At 36.9% G+C, this 20,059-nt stretch overlaps 1 protein-coding gene across 9 annotated transcripts in view; it reads right to left on the reverse strand.

Moving 5' to 3' along the window:
• NMU (neuromedin U) overlaps window positions 1-20,059 on the reverse strand; it is a 195,331-nt gene that overhangs the window by 4,166 nt on the left and 171,106 nt on the right. For 3 of the 9 annotated variants that reach the window (XR_004298860.1, XR_004298859.1, XR_004298856.1), the window contains 8 exons: window positions 17,990-18,048; window positions 10,983-11,030; window positions 10,270-10,344; window positions 7,540-7,599; window positions 5,650-5,679; window positions 5,507-5,557; window positions 3,524-3,918; window positions 101-148 (listed from right to left, as the gene is read on the reverse strand). Coding sequence is in view for 4 of the 9 variants with exons in the window: in XM_032400406.1 (XP_032256297.1) it covers window positions 101-148; window positions 3,844-3,918; window positions 5,507-5,557; window positions 5,650-5,679; window positions 7,540-7,599; window positions 10,270-10,344; window positions 10,983-11,030; window positions 17,990-18,048 (446 nt within the window). In the remaining 5 variants the exon portion in view is untranslated. Of the gene's footprint in view, window positions 1-100; window positions 149-3,523; window positions 3,919-5,506; window positions 5,558-5,649; window positions 5,680-7,539; window positions 7,600-10,269; window positions 10,345-10,982; window positions 11,031-17,989; window positions 18,049-20,059 lie in introns of those variants that run through there. The other 6 variants (XM_032400407.1, XM_032400406.1, XR_004298857.1 and 3 more) reach the window with 6 other exon arrangements.

Consider the following 20,059-nt stretch of genomic DNA (forward strand, 5'->3'; position numbering starts at 1 on the left):
ATAAACAAACTTAAAAACTTAATGTAAATAAATGCACAGTCAGGGTATTTTTTCAATTTTAATGTTGAGTGATTTTTTTTTAAATACGGTATTTGCATACCCTGAACAAAAACTGTCTTCGAATTTGGATAGGACCTTGGAATTCTTCCTGGAAGAGAAAATGAGGGCATTACACATCAACTAACAGTAAAAATAAGTGCAAATTGTTATTGAATTCTTAGTGAAGCTCCAAGTTACTTTCATCTACCATAGTTTAAAAGGAGGGAATCAAGGACTTGAGTATATAATTCCTATCAATAAGGAATCTTTGAATGTATACCTGAGGAATTTTCACCTAGCAATATCACCAGAATGTTGTATTTTAAAATAATTTCCTAGGGGCAGCTGGCTGACTCAGCCGGTAGAGCATGCAACTCTTGATCTCAGGGTCATGAGTTCGAGCCCCATGTTGGGGGTAGAGTTCACTTAAAAAAATTTTTTTAAATAAAATAATAAAATAATTTCCTTATCAACATAACAGCTTCTAGGAAGTTTGTCAGTTGTATGTCTATTCATCAGTAAGTAGAATGAGAAATGACAGTTCATAGATAATTAGCTATATTTAAAATCTCCTCTCAGCATTTTGTTACAATGAAATAGTTTCCTTAAGATACATATTGTATGTGCTACCACATGAACAGGGAAAAATATAAAATAGAATCATGCCAGAGCTAAAACACATCTAAAACACTTCCTATATTTCTATAGGAATTGAAATTGAAATTGAGGGACAACTTTGGTAAACTATATTCAGGGAGATTTGAGTAGATTTTCCCAATATTCTCCATATTCACAGAAATGATAATGAAAAATATACCAAATAAGAACAAACCAATTTCTCATAATGGGTATATTTTGAAGTGGTTCTTTTCTTAAAACATTTCATTTTAAACAATGGAAAGATTTAACGTTTTATGGTTTCCACAAAATAGGTTCTTATAGTTTCCTATTTTCAACAACTACTTCTTATAGAAGTATCTGGTTGGCGGGGCGCCTGGGTGGCTCAGTCGTTAAGCGTCTGCCTTCGGCTCAGGTCATGATCCCAGGGTCCTGGGATCCAGCCCCGCATCAGGCTCCCTGCTCAGTGGGAAGCCTGCTTCTCCCTCTCCCACTCCCCCTGCTTGTGTTTCCTCTCTCGCTGTGTCTCTCTCTGTCAAATAAATAAATAAATAAATAAATAAATACATCTTAAAAAAAAAAATCAGGATGGCAATCATTATGAAATTTGTCATCAAGGCCTTTTGAAATTATTCCATAATATAAGTATAATAAAATTTTTAAATTCTAAGAAATGGCTCTGACATCTATAAAATTCTGAAATTCCATATTAATTTGGGGTGCCTGGTTGGCTCAGTTGGAACAGCATGTGACTTGATCTCAGGGTCATGAGTTCGAGCCCCACATTAGGTGTAGAGATTACCTAAATAAATAAACTGAAAAAAAAAAACTTCAAAATCCTTGCTTTACAAGTAGTATATCTTAAATTCTCAATATTTTGTACCTAATTCTCATCCTGACTATACACTCCCCAAATTACATAATATTTTAAAATGTACACTTAGAAACTATATATTTATATGCTTATATAAGAAAAGTTATATATGTTATTTTAAACAGGAAAAAAAGGCAGGGAAAAATGTAACTGAAATAGTGTCCAATTTTAAAACTTTCAAGCCCAAACATACAGGTCTTTTTAGTCTTCTTATTGGAGAAAGAATTTGGGAAGTAGGAATAAAAAAGCTGTGGGGATGGAAGTGAGGATGTCTAGCAAAGAACGTTTAAGAAAAGTGTCTGAATGCACTAAGATCTGAAAACTCATTTTCTTTAAGAACACAAAACATTTCACTATCAAAAATCTGTTTTAAAATTAGGTGACTTAGGCCCAGCAAAGCTAACACTCTACTGTAATTTTTTTCTATTTGTGTCTTACATTCTTTTCCTTCATCGGTTCCTATGAAACTTGGCTTGTTGCAAAATACTTTTAGGAGTTGTTCGTCCAACAGGATAGACTGCTAAGTCAGAGGTTATATATTCAGCTAGTTTTCTGGAAATATAGTCTCACTCAAAGTGGAACATTCAAAGACCCAAACAGGCCACAATACTGAGGGTTTAGCTCTAGTAAACAATGACACTGGAGTGATATAGTAAACTAATAATTTGTTGGTGTGTTTTAAGAAACTGGATCTTTAAATTGAAATCTTACACTTTTCATCAGTCAAGCAAAGTCTTCGGAAAGCAAAAGTTAATTCCAAAAAGCATATATTACTTCTAGGATGTTTGTTGACAATGAATTTTATTCATTTTTTCATACTGAAAATCCTAAAATTTTAAGAGGCTATTACAATTCCTCTTACATTTCTTATTCAAGTTGGCAGCAGATTTTGTCTTCCTTGATGGAAGCTTAGTTTAAGAATGTGAAGAAGAATTTAGTAAGGAAATAGTGACCATAAAAATAAATTTTGAGGAATTTATTTGCCTAAACTGTATGCATTTTTTAAAAGTACTTGAAGACCATTGGTAGTATTTTAAGAATAAAATTAACATGGTACTTAAATTAAGGGAAAATCTAACAATAAAATAAGAGAAGCCTGGCTGGCTCAGTCGGTGGAGTGTGCCACTCTTGATTTCGGGGTTGTAAGCCCCATTGGGTGTAGAGATCACTTAAAATCTTTTAAAGAAATAATACAAGTATCCTAGATTAGACAATAAAAAGACAGCATAGTGAAAAAAGTATTTGCCTAGACTAGAAGTCAGAAAACTGCTGTAATCTCTAACCTCACTTACTAGCACGGTCTTGGGAAACACCTTTATTCTGAGTTGTTTCCCTTTTAGCAAACTGAGGATAACAATACTTGTTTGTTTGTTTGTTTGAAGATTTTATTTATTTATTTGACACAGAGAGAGAGAGTGAGCACAAGCAGGGGGAGCGGCAGGCAGAGGGAGAAGCAGGCTTCCCACTGAGCAGGGAGCCCGATGCGGGGCTCGATCCCGGGACCCTTGGATCATGACCTGAGCTGAAGGCAGACGCTTAACCTGCTGAGCCACCCAGGTGCCCCTGGGGATAACAATACTTGTATAAGTACTAACAGAGCTGCCAAAAGAATAAACTGAGGTAATGTAAGACTTAAAACTATAATGCATTACAACAATGTAAGGCATTACTTAGAAATAATACCTAGAAACTTTCATCAATGAAAGAGTTAAAAATTCTTTTTAAATGACAATAAAAACTCCACAATCTCTAGTTAAAAATGTGTTAAAACCCAGTTGTATTCCTCTTAAACAGATACTGGATTTGGGCCATATTTCTGTTTAATTGTGAAAAACCCAAAATGCCTGAGTTTAGTTTCTGATCTATTTACTTCACAAGCCTTACTCTTCCTAACATTTTAGTACTTGGATAGAAAGCTTACCATCCTAGCCAACAGCCAACCTGTTCACCGAGGGGCAGTAAATTGTCCTTCATCTTTTCTCCTGTTCTTACCTAAGGACTAGACACGTTGCTCTGTCCTTTCCTTAAGCCAAGAATAGGTTTCCTCACTGGGAGTGTCACGGCCCTTGGAAGGGAATGTAACCCCAGCTTCCCTCATTGCCCTCAGCTTGGATCTGAGGGAACGTAATATGGGGAAGGGGAACGAGATTCTCTTTTCTTCCTGAGTGAAAACACTTCTGCAAACAGATGCTCTTCTTTAGGGTGTTTATGTCAGGCTTATCCTGAAAAAGAGTGTCTTCTACATCACCACAACTGGGAATTAACGGCCCCACAAAGAGTGGCAAAGCAAGCATGCAGTTTGTGTTACATACGTCCAGTCTGAATCTCTTCATTCTTCTCTCATGCAGTTGAGGAACAAGCTGCAGTAACGGATGCACGACAGACGACTGAGAGACACGAACACACACACACGTGATGAGCACAAAATCTTCTCAGCATTGGGCATAAAGATGGTTTCCTATTTGTTTGATTTTGGTTTTGGTTTTACCCACTCTACTTGCTCCAGACAAAAAAGAACAAGAAAGATGTTATGTAATGTAGCCCTTTGAGAGCACTTCAAAGAACATGGAGAATAAGCCAAGAGATTGAAAAAAATGTGGTAGCTCTATGCTAGGATCCTTGTCATTATGCTGAAGAAACACTTTCCTTAGGGCCTCAGCCCCATCATCAGCTGCCAGCAAGTAAATCAACTGCCTGCATCTCTCTGAGAGGCAAAAGGCTGTCTGCTTCCAGACTTACGCAAAATGGTTTGGACAGATGAAACTAACTCTGTGAGAATCAGTTTTCCGCTATGAAAATGTTTGTCTGGAAGATTATCCTGTACACACATCTGGGAATCTCCTTCACAAAATATATATTGTATTTAAAACTGAACATATGGAATAAGACAACAGGGGACACAAAAAGTGACAAATGTGTCATTGATAGTGAAAAATGTGACTAAGATACATTTTCTCAAAATGTAAAGATGTCAAGCAGAAGAAAATGAAAGTACATTTGAGACGTGTGGATACCTGATACAGTTTCATTTTAAAGGCATGGCTTGAATTGAACCTTCTCACAAATATTAAATTCAAATTTATCAAATGGATTACTTTGAGTCCTATATGATGGTTATTTGTTAACCAATTCATCCTAACATTCAACTCCTCATACATAAGAATATTCAATATGACAAACATTTAAAACTGAGTTTATATTACAGTTACCTTTTCATAGGTACACGTATATTTAAAATACACTATGCTCCTCATTCCCTAAATTGGTCCATGGGAGTGAGTCACAAGCATAGAAGGAATATTATAGTTGAATAATTACTAAGCATTCCAGATTGAAACACCAGAATAGCCTTTTAAAAATCCATGCATATAAAAACTACCACTAAAACCACACAATTTAGGAGTGAACTGAATTCACGTTACTGGTATCTGGCTAATCTTAGTAAATTCTCACATTAAAAGCCTAATTACAAATAAGGAGAGCTGAAGAATAGAAGTGGATATTTCTAGTTATATTTAATGACATTTTTGGCAATCATCTTTCTTTTAAGATAATTCTTAAAATGACTTTGGTTAAATCTGTTTTTTCCTTGTACTAATTGATATCTAAAACAATATGTTTTACTTAATCATTTGTGCTTTTTTTTTGCACCTAGAATGTAAATTTCATAGCAGGAGGGATTTCTTTTTTAATTTCCTATTTCATTTTCTGCTGTATTTCTAGTACCTAGACTTGTGCTTGGCACATAATAGGTACCCAGTAAATAACTGTTGAATGAATGAATAAACAATGTACATGTAGTTATTAAGATATAAAATAAATTAAATGTATAATAAATATTGAATTCCATTTATTTATCCACATATAAACTTTTAAAGGAAAAAGCATGAACTCTGATCTAGCTCTATTAAACTGCAAAAACAGATTTAAAAAAAATACTAGTGACTACTAATAAGAAGTAATTCTACACCTTACCACAACATTTGAATTGCCCAATTTCCGTGTCTTCGAATAATGAAATAAGAACTGTTAAAAAAAAAAGTAGTCAGATTTACTATAGACGGTTACTGGTTTCATTTATTATTTTTTAGTGTATGTATTTATGGAAATCACCTTACCCTTTTGGTATTATCTTTTTCATCTGTTTCCTGTTGAAAAAAGAGAGAAATAAATATCATACATATAACATATTATAAAATTATAATATATAATATATAAAATACTATATTATTATATTATTGTAGTATATTATAATCATATACTATATGTAGTATAAAGTTTATAACACTATAAAGTTTTTTAAACTGAAATTGGTTAAGCATATATTGCTCTAAAAATAAATGGGAAATTAATTAAATATTATTTATAAGTAAACAATAAAATTAGAAACATCCTAATAGTTCAACAGTAGTGAAACAGGAAATTATGATATGATCACATAATAAAAACCTGAGAGAAAAAGACTATAAGGAATCACATCAAAATCCTTGTAGTTGTTAGCACTAAATAATAAGATTGAGTTATTTTTGTCTTTTCCATAAATTTTTTGATATTCCTCTCTCCATCCAAAAATCTGTTTTATTAAGAATGAGTCATATCATTCCTTTTTGTTGTTCTTTTTTGTTCTCATTTGCTTTTAATACAAAAAGAAACTCATGGGTGAACACCATTGTCATTCCTTTTATCTTTTTTTTTTTTTAAGATTTTATTTATTTATTTGAGAGAGAGAGAATGAGAGAGATCACATGAGAGGGGGGAGGGTCAGAGGGAGAAGCAGACTCCCTGCCGAGCAGGGAGCCCGATGCGGGACTCGATCCAGGGACTCCAGGATCATGACCTGAGTCGAAGGCAGTCGCTTAATCAACTGAGCCACCCAGGCGCCCTCCTTTTATCTTAATAAGGAAAAAAAGTCAATTAAGTGTTTTGGAAATAACACCACTAAAAACACTACAAAAATACAGTTGTAAACACTTGTTTTAGTTTCAGAAACATTTATACTTTTAAAATATCAAGGTTTCTTTGGATTATTAAATGTGAAAACTGTGTAAGTCAGAAGGCACCAATGATCATAGTTAGATTAGAATTATTAATGAAAAATGTAATTCTAAGCCTGTGGCTCTTTTCCTTAATAAAGTAGTTTGAAAATAAGTTCATCTATAGGATACAGAATACAATCTAAGGTACAGTGCATTATGCTATTTTTCAAGTTCTCACTTATCCTCATTCCAGGACAAAAAGTTCTCCTAGATGAATCAAATAATTTTACTAAGAAACTAAGGCATCACAGTAAGAATAAAATTTTCTTTTTTTCTTTTCTTTCTTTTTTTCTATTTCCTTCTTTCCTTCTTTCTTTCTTTCTTTCTTTCTTTTTTTCTTTCTTTCTTTCTTTCTTTCTTTCTTTTTTTAGGGAGAGAGAGTGCAGGGAGGGGGCAGGAGGGACAGAGGGAGAGAGAGAATTTTAAGCAGGCTCCATGCCCAGCAAGGAGCCCGAGGAGCCCGATGCAGGGCTCAATCTCACAACCCTGAGATCATGACCTGAGCCGAAATCAAGAGTCCAACGCTTAACCGACTGAGCCACCCAGGAGCCCCAGTAAGAATATAATTTTCAAACTGATGTTGACAATAAGTTTGCTTTTTTCATATTCTCTCTAACAAAGTACAATGTTTTAACCTCTAAGCTGCGACACATCAGTTCTCCAATTGTAGTATAAATTAGGAAGACAAAAAGAGCCAAAATGATCCCAAATTTCTCTCACCAGAACTAGAATATGTCTTATGATGGGAGCATATGATTTTCCAATTAGATGATTGTAAACTCCATTATTATTGACGCAAAATTCTCAAACATCTGAGAAGCTGAAGTATTTGTTTCTTATCCAAAATCAACTTAGGCTCTTTTAGCTCTTCATGAAATGCTTCCTAAATTGGGTATATTTTCTTCCAGAAGGAATTCCAAGGTATCACTGAGCAATTTTTTGCCTACAAATAAAATACTATTTCAACCTTACCTGGGGTTTTGGCAGAGTCCCCATAATTGTAATGCAAAGCTCCTCCAATGCATTGGATGCCTAATGAAAACGAGAAGATATATAGGCCAAGCTTTTGCTTTCACAACATTTATGTAGAAGATAGAACTGTCGAATGTTAGGAGCGCAAGGATATTCCAAAAACCCAGAATAGAATCCTTCTTGTGTCCCATTAAAACTCTGTAGGAATCCCTTGGTTTCTCTCATGACAAAAACTTGGCTCCTAAAAGTAAAACCTCCCTTGCAACCAGTGGGGGAGAATGTTGTATGCGGGACATATGCGTGGATCAAGGCTTCCACTGTGGTCCAGATACATAGTTCTCAGTACTTGCTAAGTGTCCATGAAATTCTATGACTGAGAGAAACTAGAACAGGGCCAAAAGAGGGATTATTCTTCCCGGCTTGTAGCAGAGTCTGAATCCACATGCCAAAGCTGTGAGCCTCACTGAATATTACTCATTATTGGCTAATTTGAAAGTCCTGCGATGGCTCGCAAACAATGGGAGTTGGAGGGGAAGAAGCCGCACACCGTGCACCTAATGTGAGTTACCACCCTTCCAGGCTGCTGACTGCACACCCCAGGATCAGGTTTTTCAAAGCATCTGAGCACAGAAGTAGGGCAGGGCTCCCTGTGGTTAGGAGCCAGCTGGGTGTGGTGAGGAGTAACACAAATGGACAAGCAGGGGCGAAACCTGCTTTGCACAGAATTCAGCACACTAGCACCATGAACAATTGATTACTGAATAAATGCATAGTAGAAGTACCAAGGAGCTGGAACAGTGCGGGGGGTGGGGAGCCATATAATTCGTAGTTAAAAACATGGGTTATGGAGCTGAGTAGCCAACTCTAAAGCAGTGCAAGTCCCAGTTCTGCTCTTCAGCTGTGACACCCTGGGCTGGTTACCTAACCTCTCTAAACTTCAGTGTCTTCAGCTGCAAGGCGGGGTTGACAACATCACTTCGGAGAGTTCTTGGAAGGATTAAGTGTAGGTAGAGCTCTTAGCACAGTGCCAGGTACATGGCAGTTAGTTAACAATAACAGCAATAAAGAATGTGTGGTCTGTAAAGCTGGATTTACAGCTGCGGTTACTCTTAATTTCGAAGACATGCCATAAAGGATTGTTTGGGGCCGCCGAGGGTCTCACCCTTGCAACAACAGTGCATGTTGACAGGGTGGCTTATAGCTAGGGATCCAGATGGAGTCCTGAACCGGCTTCTCTGAGCATCCTCCCTAGCGCATCAGAGGTCTGCTTTGTTCTCTTCCATTTGTTTGCCTGCCATGCACATTGTGGCAATATTTAGGAATAATATGATTTGGCTCCTATTTATGTAGTGCTTCAATAAATTGCAAAATACTTTCATATACCTAATTCGCATTCTGTCCTTAAAACACAGCTGTGAGATATACAGGACAGGAAGGGTTGTTCCCGTGTGTGAAGGAAGTGGCCAATAGTTGGTCCAGTGTAGACGTGGGAGCTTGGCCGTCGACATCCCTGTATTTCCTTGGCATTGACTGTTAAGCCTATGGCCAGGGAGTTGATGAGAGAAAGAGTAACACTGATACACTCCTTCCCACTTTTTCCCTTCAGGGTTGGGTACATAGGTCACCCCATAAAAATCTGGAAACGTTCCTGAAACCTTTTATGGCCCATCTAGAAATGCTGTAAAACACAAAACAATAAAAAAAAAGTATCTAGTGATGTCATGTGTCTTTTAACACACAGAAGAATAAATTTAGTGTTTCCTGAGAACACAGCTTTGAAGCCAGACAAGGCTTGGCAACAAGACTGAAGTTTGATGGAAAAAGTTTCAAAACATGTTGCATTTTCTCCAGCTATTCTTCTCATGCAGCCATTATTCTCTGCGCTACAACTAACTTTTCTTTAAGGATTTTTCTTACACTAAGTTTTTAATATATTTTTTTAAATTTGTGGACCTTAAAGATCCTTTCTTCCCTATTCGGTAAAAATGTTTTGAATGTGAATGCTCTGTATGTGAATGTTCTCATAATCACATAAATAATAAAATTATAGTTAATGCGAAAAGTAATGATTTTTAAAAGTTGTATCAGTAAATGTAAACGGTTCCATAGTAAATTTACCAAAGCTCTCCTCAAAAGGTGCACAGTCTCCAAATTCGGTAAAAGCTTCGTCTGGCTTCATGGTGTCTAGATGAGTGTTTTAAATTCATCCTTTTAGTACTGAAGACATAAAATGATTCTGAGGGTGTTCCTGAATTTTAAATACAATGCAGAAGCTTATATGCTGATTAACATCCATCCTATGTTCTATAGCCATCAGTGCTCCTCCAGCGACTTGAAATATTGTTCAGAAACGTCATCTGTTGTGATCCTGGTCTTGCTTTTCCAGCCAATGCCACGAGCTGCTGCGCATGCTCGCCTGCAGACGGGAATGGGTTGAGGCAGGAGGAAGGTAGCACTGCCCAAGGCTGCTTCTCCCCAGGGGCCGTGATGGCGCTCGGGGAGGACCACGGGACCGTGGCGTGGCTCCTCAGCCAGACCACATAGAGCTTACGCCCCAGGCACACCGCTGACTGCTCGGAAAGAGGCTGAGCGGAGAGCCTCTGCTGAGCCCTCCTCTCGGTCTAGGAAACTTGTGATACGGATGAAGAAAGGCAACCCACTGACGCTGACTCTGCGCCACCCACACCAGGAAGTAGAGCCGCAGAGATGGCATCCAGAGGGCACGCTTACCGTCAACGCCTCACGCTTCCACATACAGGAGCTAGACGGACACTCCTCACGTCTCAACCCTCTCCGAACTCTTTCCTGGGGGAAGAGGAGGGGGTCCCCTGACCGATGACCGGGAGGAGGCAACCGGGCAGGCTCCGTTCAGCCCTTTCCTCCGAGGGAGCCAGCTCGCTGGCTGGCTGTTCTTGTTGGGTCTCTGCCCTGGGCCGGAAAACCTGACAGGCTGGGAGGCCTCGAATCACCCTCTAAGCCCCCGTTAAATTCTGGGAGTAGTTTTAGCAAACACACTTGGTATCCGATCGAAGGCCACATTCATAAATTGACTTTTCAGTTACAGTGATACTTTGATCTCCATAAGTCTGACTCCATGTTTCTCTCTCTATGGGTTTCAAACTCAGTCGAGGGAGAGGATATTAGCCTCCAAATGCAACAACAGATACATTATTTTTAATCTAACACAGAACTTGATTCTGAAATTAGCATTTTCATTTCCAAAATATGTGCATATTATCTGCAAACCTATTTCTCTTAGAGCGAAAGGCCCCAGCACGACCTTACAACATAAACTCACAGCACTGATTATTACCTGCCAATGATGTAATAATTTCTAATGTGTTCACATGTTTTAATGAGTCCATAACGTCATGACAGGTCCGGAGGGAGAAATGGAGTGACACCTACTTATGTTACTACAAAACACCTCCAATTGGAATTACCTGACGCTGAGAATCAAGGGACAGCAAGGTCGAACAAGCGTCATCTATCTGTAGAAAATAAAAATGCCAGTTACATCTTAGAATAGAAAGAATAGCCTCAAAATTAAGGGGCACTCTGTTATCATGTGGTTCTTTATTACATAAATCTGATCATATCATCTAAATTAACATGATAATAGCATAAGTGCTAAATGATAAACAGCACACAGAAAAAACTCTACACAACAGCAGTCTACCAGTTCTCTAGCAAGGAGCCAGCATTAGGAAAGAGTTCTAGTTCAGTGAAGGGTTACTGGGGAATCAGTAAAGGTTTTGCCACACTATTCACATCTGTAAGTTTTCTCTCCAGTTCAGGTTGTCTTCCGTCTATTTAGACGTGACCACTGACTAAAGATTTTCCCAGATTTATTACATCTCTACGGGTTTTTCCAACATGAATTCTCTGATGTTCAGCGAGATTGGGGGACTGGTTAAAAGTTTTCCCCACATTCATTACATTTATAAGGATTCTCTCCAATATAGATACTCTTATGTATAATAAGATCTGAGCTTTCAGAAAAGACCTTCACACATTTATTACATTTATAATGGTTCTCTGGAAAGTGAGTCCTCAGATGTTTAATAGCATTTGAGCCTTGCTTAAACTTTTTTTCAGATTCACTGCATTGATCTATTCTCTCTCCATTATAAAGGCTCTGGTAGTTGTTTTAAAATTTTTTATTTAAAGTCAATTAACATATACTATATTATTAGTTTCAGAGGTGCAATTCAGTGATTCATCAGTTGCATACAACACCCAGTGCTCATTACTTCAGGTGCCCTCCTTAATGCCTATCACCCTGTTACCTCATCCCCCTAAACCCCTCCCCTCTAGCAACCCTCCGTTTGTTTCCTATGGTTAAGAGTCTCTTATGGTTTGTCTCTCTCTCTGATTTCATCTTATTTTACTTTTCCTTCCCTTCCCCTACGGGCTCTGGTATTTTTTTATGTTTGATTCCTCTGTAAAGGCCTTTCTAATTTACTACACAGGTAAAGTTCTTCCCGATGATTGATACTCTGATACTTATTAAGCACCGATGGATGGTTAAGCATCATCCCACATTTATCAAGTTTATACATTTCTGATTCTTTGCTGTTGAGTAAGGCATGAGTGCCAGTTAAAGAATGTGGCAAGCCTTTAAACAATGCTAATCCTTGACTTGTTATCAGAGAACTTATACTGGAGAGAAATTTTACAAATATAAAGAATTTGGAAGCCCTTTAATCAGTGGCGAAGCCTTATTCAATATCGTGGAGATCATACTAGAGAGAAGCCTTATTAATGTAAAGAATGTGGTAAAATCTTTAAGGACTTCTCAACCCTTATTCACCAACACAGAGTTCATACTGAGGAGAAACCTTACCAATAGAAAGAATGTGGCAAGCCTCTCACTGGAACTCACAACTGACTCACCATCATAGATCTTATACAGGAGAGAAACATAACATGTAAAGAAAGTGGCAAAGCCTTTAACTGGAATTCAGTCATTACTCAGTATCCCCAAAGTCACACTAGATTCAAGCTCTAGAAATGTAATGAAAGAGGAAAGACCTTTGTTTTAAAAAATACACCTCAGAAAACACCAGGGAGTGCATAAAGGAAAATAACTTTACAGATAGAAAAATTGAGAAAAGTATTTCATGGAACATCAAATGTCAATAAATGTCAAAATTGACAGTAGAAGTAAGTCAGTCACTCTCTTCAGACATTACTTCAAGTCAGAGTATTTATTATAGGGAATATGAGTTAAATGCTTACATAATGTATTTGCTAGTATGCTTCAAAAGATAAAGCGGATGGATTTTTGGACAGGTATAATTAATTACAACATGCTTTTTTATACTGACCCTATTTGGCATTTATAACTGGCAAATTTTAATGTGTATCTACTCTCCAATCACTTCATGAAATACCTGTATTCCTAGTGGGTGTGTGAAATCATGTGGATGATTGTGGGTGCAGCAAAGATAATGTGATGCAGCTTCTTCATTCAGTGGGACTTGTGCATATCTGATTTCCCTTTGAAGATTAACGACAATTTAATATACAATACATGATGAAAATCTAAATGGAGATATTGTTTGTGGCTTACTTATAACATGGATGTACGTTACCATGAAATAGATGTTCAGGGACTCGCCTGTGTTTTGTAGTACTAAGGAACATTTTGAATTTTATAAATAAAATGTGGTATCAAATGATCTTTATGAAAAAGGAGGTGGCAGTACAACAAAATACTGTTGTATTTTTGTAACGGCGATAGTTAGAAGTAGGGAATATTAGCTCTTGTGGTTGAAATAAAGAAATCTTTACAGATTAAAAAAAAATAAAGGTTTATTGAACTATAGTTGACAGCAGTTTTCAGCCTTTATCCTAAAGAGAAAAACTGAAAGACTTTGAACTGCAGTATAAGAGATTTATATTAATCATTAAAAAACTGTGCTGCGAAGTTAAGCACTAAAGCTGGATGTCTGGAGTAGTTTATGGCATTTATTTCTTTGGTGGCCTTTTAAAATGGGACTGGGAGAAATAGTCCTGATTTCTTGTCTGTCTGGGGTGATTTAAGTTGAGTTCTGTTTATTCTTTGTTGATTAGTTTAATTTAGTTTCCATTCTTACACTCTACCGAAGAGGGGATAATCATACTCTTTGGTCATAATTCCTCATGCTCCTTATTGATTCCAAGATGAACATGTACTATAACATATGATTCTCCAATTTAGAGAATAACGAAGGTATACAATATTATCCAAGACCAAAGGCTTAATGTCTCTTTCCTTTTTATCCTCACAGAGCCTGTCATATTCTCCATATGTCACAAATAGTTAGGGAATTTTTTTTAATTCCTCTCATCCCTCATGCCCACCCACCTGCCCCTCTTCCATGCCGTACAAATCCAGAATCACGACTACAAAGACATCCACACATACGCATGCACACACATATACATGCACACAGGGCAGGAGCTATGCCATATCTGACTTGCCCAGAATCAGTGCTCAATAAATATTCTTTAAATTAAATTGCATTGAACTTGTGGAAAAATAAAAAGAGAAGTCAATTGAGAGGGGAAAGGCAAAAAGATACCTTTCTAAAGCTTTGAATTGTGACCAATGTTTTAATATATCACCCCTAAGTGTTACTTAGTTTGCATCAGTAGGGTTGGAGGAAACTGGTTCCTCCCGTAAGGTTTTTGTGGTCCTTAGGTATCTGAAGATACCACATGCTCAAAGGCAAAGCTGTCCACCTGCAGACCAGGCTGCCCGCTGAGGTGAGGTGGCCTCGTCCAAGAACAGCGAACCATTGAATCTAAGGGCTAACTAATCAGTGCATCAATATTGTTTGAATAAAAATATCAGAATAAGAAAAAACACCAATTAATCAAATTAGGAGATAATTGCAAAGCTCTTCAGTCTTTGTTCTCTTTTCTTTAAAAGGCACAGCAACACTGCTCACCCACTTTCCATTTGGATAAGCATTTGTTCATTTTACTCAGCTGGTAGCCCTAATGGTTTTAAGTGCCCCTAATTGCTTCTGAGAACTCTGGAGAGCCCGTTGATGAATCTGTTTGAAAACGGTTAGGTTTCTGCGTAAGGTCTGAAAAGGATGTGTTTCTAGTGTCTGAATAGCTCAGTCATTTTTAAAACCTCCAGCAGAAAAGTACATGTTTTAGCATCTTAATTTCTTCTTTTTTTTTTTAGATTTTATTGATTTATTTGACAGAGAGAGACAGTGAGAGGGAACACAAGCAGGGGGAGTGGGAGAGGGAGAAGCAGGCTTCCCGCTGAGCAAGGAGCCCGATGCGGGGCTCGATCCCAGGACCCTGGGATCATGACCTGAGCCAAAGGCAGCCACTTAATGACTGAGCCACCCAGGCGCCCCTAGCGTCTTAATTTCTTTAAGTATCTTTTTCTGTAAAAGAATTTATCGTGTTTTACAACAATAGTTTTTTCCCAGCTTTATCATCTAAAATATTTCTTCAAAGATTTTCTACAGAAATATAGATAATTTCAAGCTAAAATAAATGTTTCTGAATTATACATTAATGTCTGTTGTCTAAATTATTCTTCTTGTTTATATACCTCTAGCATGTATTTTGATATACCAAGGCAGAGAACCTTATAACAGACTTTATGAATTTCTATGCCATTAGAGATTGTGTAGTACTTGGCACTTACTATCCATCTTATCTCTTCCTTTATGTATTTTGTTAGAGGTGGCTTAGGTACACAGAATATTCTCCTCAGCTCCTAGTTCATGATCATCACTGAAATGGCTTTATTTATTTATTCTTTTATATTTCAATTTCCTACTCCTAGTTCATCCTCCCACGGGCAACTCTTCTAATTTATTTGATGAGTAGTCTCCATTTATTTATGTTCTTGTAAAATTTGTATTGCTATTTGGTGTGCATGTATGGTACTTTCTTACCTTTTTCACTTAACACTATACTTTGAGATCTATCCATGTTATTGGGGACATCTAGTATGTTGCTCCTAGCTGCTATAGAATACTCTAAAATGTGCACCTACTCTATGTCTGTTGCCTACCCATTCCCCAGTGATAGACAGCTGGGTTTCCTCCAATTCCATTAAAAGCAAAGCTGTAATCAACCTCCTTGTATCTATCCTCCACTTATGGATCTATAGGAGGACATCTTTGAGCTACATGCCCAGGAGATGGAATGCTAGATCAAGAGGATATCTAGGTTGCTTTCCAGATAGCTCCACCAGTTGACACTCTCACCAGCAATGAGTGAGGTTTGTACATCCCACATCCTTGCTAACACTTGCCATTATCTAGATTCCATTTTTTTTGCCAGTCTAATGGGTAGAGAGTCACACTTTGTTGTTGTCTTAATTTTCATTTCATTATTACTAATGAATCTGAGCATCTTGTTAGATGCTTGTTGGCCTTTAGGTTTCTTCTTTGTAAATTGTCTGTTCTTTTTGTCTACTTTTGCCTTGGATCCCTATCTTTATCCATTTGGTTTGATGGAATATCTTAGAGATTCTATAAATTATTCCTTTGTCAGTTTTAGACACAACCAACAACTTTCAAAGGCTCTTACTTTTTAAATGTAATCCTTTTGAAAGAAATCTTTACTTTTAATGTAATTCAATCCATCATCTTTTTGGCCTTATGATTTCTATTTGAAATTTTGTTTAAGAAGTCATTCCCTGCTCCTAGCTCACAAAGATATTTTCCTAATAGAAAAGATAGATTCTATTAACTCTATAATTTACCTTTATATTTAGATCTTTAATCAACTTGGAGCCCACTTGTTAGTTTTTTTATTGAAGAATAATTGGCATATATTAGTTTCAGGTGCACAACATAGTGATTTGATATTTACATATATTACAAAATCATCAGTGGAGTGTTAGCTTTATTTTTCTCCATACAGCGAGCCAGTTTCTCAACCTTCACTTGCCAAACAATCTGTGCTTTTCCCTCTGATTTTTAATGTTACTTTTATTGTAAGTTGTGCATTTCTGCCTTAGTTTGGGTTCTCCCAGAAACAGACCTTGAGATAGTGATGTGGATATGAGTAGATTATTAGGGAGATGATCCAAGAAGCACTGGCAGAATAGTGAAGAAGACAAACAGGGAAGAGAAGGAATCCCATAAATTATATGTTATCAAGCAGATTACCACCATGAGTAACTGGGATCAATCTGTCTGGGGAATTCTAGGAGCCAATGCAGAAGACATCTGTTATCCCAACTAAGGGACGAAGCAGCTGAGGTATTTATCCACCAATTCCCTTGGGTCACCAACTGAGGGTTATTTTCAGTGTTGGGAGCATTTACTCTCAGGCACTTCTAGTCCACCTACACCCCACATGAGGCTTGAACTCACGACCCTGAGATCAAGAGTTGCATGCTCTACTGACTGAGCCAGCCAGGCCCCCCAAATTTTGATTTATAATGTTTTTATGTCATTTAATTCTAACTATTCTGTAATTTCCTCTTTAGCCTGGGATTATTTACCAAAATATTACTTATTTTCCAAACAGATGGGATATTGAAGTTATACTTTTGTTGTTAATTTCTCATTTTATTGCATTATGATCAGAAAACATTTAAAATGCTTCCTTTTTAACTTACTGAAATTTTCTTTGTGTCCTAACACATGGTCTATTTTTGTTTAATGTTCCATTTATACTCAAAAAAGAATGTGTATACTATTTAGTGTAGATTTTAAAAAATATTTCTAATAGACCAAACTTATTGTGTGGTTAAATCTTTGCTATATCTACTGATGTTATTTGTTTTAACTATCAGTTTTGAGAGCAGTGTATTAAAATCTCTAACTACAAATGTTCCCTGAAGTTCTATCAGTTATTAAGTAAATTTTGAGTTTTTAAAAATACATACTAATAATGGCTGTATCATTTACCCTGCTATTCTTTTATCAGCATAAGACACTGAGCATAATTTAAGATCTGAGCATACTGAGATACTTAGCATAATTTAATAAAAGCATAAAATAAGGTCCCTCTTTGCTAAGATGGTTTGTTTATTTGAATTCTATTTTATCAGATATTGAGACTGCTACTCCAATTTTCTTACAGTCATATTTGCTTGGTATGTCCTTTTCCATATTTTTTGCTTAGCCTTTGTTTTCTTTTTCAAGTGTGACTTTTATAGACAACCTATTGTTGGATCTTTAAAAGAAAATCCAATCTGAGAATCTCTGTCCTTACGTGGTATTTTTGGTACATTCACATTTTTGTAATTACTCTATTATTAGGGCTTATTTCTGCCATCTTACTTTACCATTTGCTATAATTGTTTTGTTTCTTTTTGTCTCTCCTTTTGTTTCAAAAGAATAATAATTCTGAATATTATGATATCAGAATGTTAGTAAAATCATAGTTGTCCTGAAACTCAATTATCTTATTTCATTTGATAATTTCAAAGAAGGTAAAGTTTCCACTAATTTGTATAAGGGCAATGCTTTACCTCATTCCACAGCTGTAGTTCTTCTTCAGGCTGTAATCCTTGAAATAATACTGGAGCACCTGAAAATAAAGTTATACGTACATGTTATTTTTATAGTATTTTTTCTAAAGTTAACTATTTATATATAATTCAGTTTTGGATGACATTTTTCATTTTCAGTGTACATCATTACCCTCCTATTTCACCTAGATATTTCAGCATTTGACTTAGTATAAGAATACATAATTATTAAATAAACCTTAATAACACTTCAAAGACATTACTCTAAGAATGAATTTCTTTTTTTTTCTACACAAAAACATGTACATGAACATGCATAGCAACATTATCCTAAGAGCCCCAGAGTGGAAACAATCCAAATGTCTTTTATCTGAAAATAGATAAACAAAATGTGGTGCGTGCACATAATGGAATACTATTTGGCAATAAAAAGGAACGAAGTACTGATATATGCTGCATCAAAGAGGAATCTCAGACATATTATGCTAAATCAAATATACCAGATGCAAAAGACCAAGTATTGTATGATTCCATTGATATGGAATGTCCAGAAAAGGCAAATATATAATAATAGAGACATTAGTGGTTTCCTGGAGCTGGGGGTAAGAATGGAGATTGACTGCAAATGGACATAACAGATTTTGGAGGGGTCATGCAAAATTGTATTATTGTGATAACTGCACAGTTCTTGAAGTCTACTTAAAACCCACTGAGTTGGGGCACCTGAGTGGCTCAGTCGGTTAAGTGTCTGACTCTTGGTTTCTGCTCAGGTCATGATCGAGGGGTCCTGGGATGGAGCCCTACGTCAGCCTCTGCACTCAGGGTGGAGACTGCTGGAGATGATTTCTCTCTCCCTCTCCCTCTGCTCTTCCCCCTGCTCTTGCACTCTCCGTCTCTTTCTATTTTTTTTTTAAGATTTTATTTATTTGAGAGAGAGAGAGCACAAGAGGGGGGAGGGTGAGAGGGAGAGCTGACTCCCTCCCCAGCAGGGAGCCCGATGCGGGGCTCAATCCCAGGACTCTGGGATCATGACCTGAGCCAAAGGCAGACACTTAACCAACTGAGCCACCCAGGTGCCCCTCTCCGTCTCTTTCTAAAATAAATGAATAAAATCTTTAAACAAACCCCACTGAGTTGCATATAAAGTATATTTCAATAAAGGTCTTTAAAAAAAGAATTACTTGTTAGGCATTTAATTACTATTGAAGTAAAATGTTAACTAGCTTACATCCTCCAAAATAATATTTTCTCCATAGATTCAATTTTCTAATTTATGCTATGTAAATTATCTCAGTAAAAACACTGAGAAAATATTTATTAATATTAAATGTAATTACTACTTATTTTCTTATATGTACACATTTATCTTCAATAAAATCAAGGAAACATCCTGTAGTAAAAGACTAAATTTTTCTAAGATCTCAAATGTAGCAAAATTAAGAACAGGCTTAAAGAAAAGAACTTTTTATTTTTATTTTTTATTTTTTTAAAGATTTTATTTATTTTATTGAGAGAGAGAGAGCACAAGAGGGGGGAAGCGGGAGAGGGAGAAGCAGACTCCCTGCCGAGCAGGGAGCCCGATGCGGGACTCGATCCCAGGACTCCAGGATCATGACCTGAGCTGAAGGCAGTTGCTTAACCAACTGAGCCACCCAGGCGCCCAGAAAAGAACTTTTTAAAAATAATAAGATAGCACCTACTAACACCGCTTAACCGGCTAAGCCACCCAGGTGCCCCTTAACCAGATTTTTGAAGTAGCTATTATACCTATTCCCACTTTAAGATGAGGAAACTGAAGGAAGGGAGGATGAAGTAATTTGTCTCAGGTCACCAAAATAGATACATAACACAGACTGATTTCATTTTTTTTTTTTTAAGATTTTATTTATTTATTTAAGAGAGAGAGAATGAGAGAGAGCCCATGAGAGGGGGGAGGGTCAGAGGGAGAAGCAGACTCCCTGCCGAGCAGGGAGCCTGATGCGGGACTCGATCCAGGGACTCGATTCAGGGACTCCAGGATCATGACCTGAGCCAAAGGCAGTCGCTTAACCAACTGAACCACCCAGGCGC

Source organism: Phoca vitulina, unplaced genomic scaffold (genome assembly GCF_004348235.1).
Source record: "Phoca vitulina isolate PV1807 unplaced genomic scaffold, GSC_HSeal_1.0 scaffold3, whole genome shotgun sequence".
Taxonomy (NCBI): domain Eukaryota; kingdom Metazoa; phylum Chordata; class Mammalia; order Carnivora; family Phocidae; genus Phoca; species Phoca vitulina.